General features: G+C 72.7%; 1 protein-coding gene across 2 annotated transcripts in view; it reads left to right on the top strand.

Moving 5' to 3' along the window:
• Positions 1 to 1,247: 1,247 nt before the first annotated feature.
• YWHAZ (tyrosine 3-monooxygenase/tryptophan 5-monooxygenase activation protein zeta) overlaps positions 1,248 to 2,004 on the top strand; it is a 25,837-nt gene continuing 25,080 nt past the window's right edge. The window contains exon 1 of one of the 2 annotated variants that reach the window (XM_041412884.1): positions 1,248 to 1,696. In XM_041412884.1, coding sequence (XP_041268818.1) covers positions 1,296 to 1,696 — 401 coding nt within the window. In that variant the 5' untranslated portion in view covers positions 1,248 to 1,295. The remainder of the gene's footprint in view (positions 1,697 to 2,004) is intronic. The other variant, XM_041412885.1, reaches the window with a different exon arrangement.

Below are 2,004 nucleotides of genomic sequence, written 5' to 3'. Positions count from 1 at the left end.
GTCCTGCGCCGGGGCTCCTCCTGCGGGGGTTGTTCCGAGCAGGGAGCCGAGCGAGCCCCGGGGATGCGGCTCCGGGAGCCGCTGCCGCCCGTTCCGGCCGCACAGCCGGGACACAGCCCCGGGCACGGGAGCGCAGCCCGAGGGCTCCCGTGAGCTCTGCCCCGGGCACGGGAGCGCAGCCCGAGGGTTCCCGTGAGCTCCGCCCCGGGCGGAGAGCTGCCGGGGTGTCCCGCAGGCACGGCAGCCTGCAGCAGGCCCCCGGGAGGGAATCCCCCTACCACTCTGGAGATGCTCCTGGCCCATGGCAGTGCCAAATACAACATGAATCTAGAAGAGAACCTTTAGCCTACCTGACCCTTTTCAAAAAATATATCGAGGAGCTTTCTCCATCTTATTATTCTCCATTTTATTTCTAATCCTGTGAGGCAGTGCCGATCCCAGAGCCCAGGAGAAAGCAGGAGAGGTCAGGACACTGCATACTTGAGACAAGGATTCAGGCTGGGGTATGCCTGAAGGGGACAAGTGAATGCCGACTTCCAAGACCTTTAGGAAAGAGGGTGCGTTCTTTTCAGAAAATGAAAAAGCATTTCCAACAACAGCAATGTTTATTAATACTCTTCCTACTCCTGTCAGCATGTTCTCATCAGCGTTTGGGTGGTGCTGTCCGAAATGCCCGCTTGCCTTTCCAAGGGAGAGGCTTCCAGAGGGGCCGTCCTGCGCCTGCAGAGCCGCTGAGCGCCCACCCGCCAGCCGCGGGGAGTGTCCCAGGGCCCTGCCGCCATCCCCGGCCCCTCATCCTCTTCTGCACCTCTCGTTTGTAACCCGCCGCACGTGTGGCGCTCCCGGTGCAGGATGAGGCTCCGGGGCGCGGCTCCCCGCAGCACCGCGAGTGCCGGGACAGTCCCGGTCCCCCCAACACCCTGGGGGCTCCGCCACCCAGCCACGCACGGGGCTCGGCGGGGCTTACTGCCGAGACTGGGCGCTCTGGGCGGTACAAAGCCTGGAGAGCCGGCACAAAGCCCGGAGAGCCCGCCCGGGCTGCGCGGGGGGCGGCGGTGACATCCGCGCACACCCCACGGCCGCACGAGGAGGCGGTGCCGCCGCCCCCGCTCCGTGCCGCAGGCGCGGGCACCGCTCCGCCGCCCACGGGCGGGTGCGGGGTGTCCCCGTCGGGCCGGGGCCGGTGCTGGGGGGGCGGGGCCGGGGCCGCTACCGGCTCTGGGCGTGACCGCGGGCGGGGGGGGAAGCTGGGAGCGAGGGGGGAACGTTCGCGCGCGCCCTCGCGCTCGGTTGCCATGGCGCCGCTTGACGTCACGGGCGGCGCGCGGCCCGCTCGGAGCGGCGCGGTGATTGGCGGAGACGCCCCGTGCGCGGCGCCGGGAGAGGGAGGGAGGGAGCGAGGCTGCAGCGCCGCGAGCGCCAGAGCCGCACAGTCCGCGCCGGCCGCCCGCCCGCACCGACGCACCCGCGCCCGCCCGCTCGCCCGTCGCGCACAGGTAACGGGGCCGCCGCCCGCGACGGCTCCCCCGGCACGCGGCAGCTCGGGAGCACTGAGCGAGGCGGCCGGGTACACCGCCTTGCTCCCCTCGGCGCGGCTCTGCGGGGAGGGAACGGGACGCGGGGGCCGCTGCGCGGAGCGGCGGGGGCCTGTCTCCGCCGGGGAAAAAGGAGGAAGCAGCGGCGGAGGGGGCGGCAGGTGAGGGCGACCCCGTGCCCGCAGGGAGGGGAGCGCCGCCCCCACCGGGCGGGGGCCGGGGCGCGGGCGGCGGGCGCTGCCGGGTGTGGTCGCCCTGCGGGACCGGCCGAGGGGTCCGGGCGAGAGCGGCGGCTCCCCCGGGACTGGAGGGGGCTCCTCCTCCGCCGCTCCCCCTCCCCCTCGCCGAATCCCCCGGGGCTGGACCCGCGGGCTTTCCCTATTCCGGGGCGGGGACGCGGCATCCTCCCCCGGAGGCGCTGGGCGGAGGGGAGAGGGATCGGGGCGGGCCGGGCTCCGGCGCCCACCCG

This window comes from Onychostruthus taczanowskii, unplaced genomic scaffold, assembly GCF_017590055.1.
Source record: "Onychostruthus taczanowskii isolate IOZ18803 unplaced genomic scaffold, ASM1759005v1 scaffold4, whole genome shotgun sequence".
NCBI lineage: Eukaryota > Metazoa > Chordata > Aves > Passeriformes > Passeridae > Onychostruthus > Onychostruthus taczanowskii.
Note: the sequence above shows the minus strand (reverse complement) of the source record. Positions and strands in the feature narration are given on the sequence as shown.